The 2,822-nt window shown below is 40.0% G+C and overlaps 2 protein-coding genes across 2 annotated transcripts in view; one reads left to right on the top strand and one right to left on the bottom strand.

Annotated features, from left to right (window-relative positions):
• The window catches only part of LOC111978192 (glutamate dehydrogenase, mitochondrial), a 346,877-nt gene that overhangs the window by 31,542 nt on the left and 312,513 nt on the right, over positions 1–2,822 (bottom strand). The window lies entirely within an intron of this gene.
• Positions 1–2,822, top strand: part of LOC111977547 (synaptopodin 2-like protein) — a 46,266-nt gene that overhangs the window by 29,292 nt on the left and 14,152 nt on the right. The window contains exon 5 of the mRNA XM_070448185.1: positions 2,253–2,426. Within this exon, the coding sequence (XP_070304286.1) occupies positions 2,253–2,426 (174 nt within the window). The remainder of the gene's footprint in view (positions 1–2,252; positions 2,427–2,822) is intronic.

Raw genomic sequence — 2,822 nt, 5'->3', positions numbered from 1 at the left:
TTCTACTTTATCCTCTTCGATTCTCTTCTCTTCTCTTCACTTCTCTTCTATACTCTTCTATTGTCATCTCTTCTATTCTATTCTCTTCTATTCTATTCTCTTCCACTCTATCCTCTTCGATTCTCTTCTCTTCTCTTCTATTCTATTCTACTCTATCCCCTTCTCTTCTATTCTCTTCTATTATATTCTCTTCTATTCTATTCTCTTCTGCTCTACTCTATCCTCTTCTCTTCTCTTCTATTCTACTCTATCCTTTTCTCTTCTATTCTCTTCTATTCTAGTCTCTTTTATTCTCCTCTCTTCTATTCTATTCTCTTCTATTCTACTCTATCCTTGTCTCTTCTCTTCTATTATATTCTCTTCTATTCTATTCTCTTCTATTCTAGTCTCTTTTATTCTCCTCTCTTCTATTCTATTCTATTCTACTCTACCCTCTTCTCTTCTATTCTCTTCTATTATATTCTCTTCTATGATATTCTCTTCTATTCTAGTCTCTTTTATTCTATTCTCTTCTACTCTATCCTCTTCTCTTCTATTCTATTCTCTTCTATTCTACTCTATCCTTTTCTCTTCTCTTCTCTTCTATTATATTCTCTTCTCTTCTCTTCTATTCTAGTCTCTTTTATTCTATTCTATTCTCTTCTATTCTCTTCTATTCTAGTCTATTCTCTTCTATTCTATTATCTTATATTTGCTTCTATTCTAGTCTATTTTATTATATTCTCTTCTACTCTATCATATTCTCTTCTCTTCTATTCTATCCTCTTCTATTAAATTCTCTTCTATTCGCTTCTATTCTCTTCTCTTCTACTATATTATATTCTCTTCTATTCTATTCTCTTCTCTTCTATTATATTCTCTTCTCTTCTAGTCTCTTCTCTTCTAGTCTGTTTTATTCTATTCCATCCTTTTCTATTCTCTTCTATCCTCTTCTATTCTAGTCTCTTCTATTCTATTCTCTTCTATCCTCTTCTATTCTATTCTATCCTCTTCTATCCTTTTCTATTCTCTTCTATTCGCTTTTATTCTCTTCTATATTATATTTTCTCCTATTCTCTTCTATTCTATCCTCTTCTATTATAGTCAATTTAATTATATTCTCTTCTATTCTAGTCTATTTTGTTTTATTATATTCTCTTCTATTCTCTTCTATTCTATTCTATTCTTTCTATTCTATTCTATTTTATCCTATTTTGGTCACCCCTGGGGTAACTGAGTGAGAAGACTATAACACAAAGGCCCTCCACCGATATAACTGTTCTATCGCCATTGCCAGACAAAGTCACCTCTTCTTTTATCTGTAGTTAGTGTGTGTGTGTGTGTGTGTGTGTTTAACTATACTTGTGGGCACCAGAAGTGTTGTTAGTCCCAACGCTAACTTCCCCTAAGGCTTTCGGGTTAAGGTTAGGGTTAAGGTTATGGTTAATGTTAGGGTTAGGACTTGGGTAAGGGCATGGGTTAGGGTTAGGGGTTAGGAAAAATAGTATTTTGAATGGGACTGAATTGTGTGTCCCCACAAGGTTAGTTGTACAAGACCGTGTGTGAGAAAGAGAGAGGCCATTTTTCCATGGCCTGCTCCAGCTCCTCTTAAATGAGCTATTCTGATACTGCGGACCTCTCTACTCCCAGCTGGGCTTATCTGAGACATGTCTGCCCTCCACATAATAACACACACAGTCTCTAGTGCCGACCGGTAGAGGGGAAAAGCGGCGGGTAATGTACATGTTAATGCTAACCAGGCTAATTTAGCCTAACAGGTACATATTACTCACCATATAAAGTGTGTAGAAGGCTACATCCCTGGTTAGCTGCTCTGTGGGTCCGTCTAGAAATGTGGCTGGTTCAATTGCTGGGGTTTATTTTGGGGTGTATGGGCAACACATGGTGAATGTGAGGCATGCCCTCTGCCCACTGTGTGTATGGGAGGAGGCAGCTGTCTAATACCCCCCCCCCCCTCACTGCGTCTTCCCACAGTGGCTGGACATGTGTGTGTGTCTCAATGGGGTAAGGGCGGCTTAATGGTTAGTCTGTGAGGTAGCAGATTATGTGTTCTCTCGACAGGGGACCTACATTTGAAGAACAAACTGTGTTTGTGTGTGGTTGGTTTGAGAGTCTTATATTGGAGATGTTCTGCTGTTCAGCATGAAATGATTCTGCTATGTGTCATCTGTCCACTGTTCTTTTTTCCTTTCCCTCACGCTCTCTCTTTCTCTCTCCCCCTTTATATCTCTTCACCCCCTCTCTCCCGAAAGGTCAAGAGGTAGACGCATACAGGGCATCACACTCAACCTTCAGGGTCAAGAGGTCAGAGGCATACAGGCATACACTCAACCTCAGGGTCAAGAGGTCAGATATACCACATACACTCAACCTCAGGGTCAAGAGGTCAGATTCATACGACATACACTCAACCTCAGGGTCAAGAGGTCAGATCATACGGACATACACTCAACCTCAGGGTCAACGAGGTCAGAATCATACACGATTATTCACTCAACCTAAGGGTCAAGAGGTCAATCATACGGGACATACACTCAACCCTCAGGGTCAAGAGGTCAGATCATACGGACATTACACTCAACCTCAGGGTCAAAAGGTCAGATTCATACGGGACATACACACACCCTAGGTCAAGAGGTCAGAGCATACAGCATAGACTCAACCTCAGGGTCAAGAGGTCAGATCATACGGACATACACACAACCTCAAGGTCAAGAGGTCAGAGCATACAGACATGTACTTCAACCTCAGGGTCAAGAGGTCAGATCGATACGGACATACACACCAGTGCGCAATTCTCCACCAATGTCTTGCCAATGTCC

This window comes from Salvelinus sp. IW2-2015, linkage group LG18 (genome assembly GCF_002910315.2).
Source record: "Salvelinus sp. IW2-2015 linkage group LG18, ASM291031v2, whole genome shotgun sequence".
Lineage (NCBI taxonomy): Eukaryota > Metazoa > Chordata > Actinopteri > Salmoniformes > Salmonidae > Salvelinus > Salvelinus sp. IW2-2015.
The sequence above is the reverse complement of the archived record's forward strand: the minus strand, read 5'-3'. Positions and strand labels throughout refer to the sequence as shown.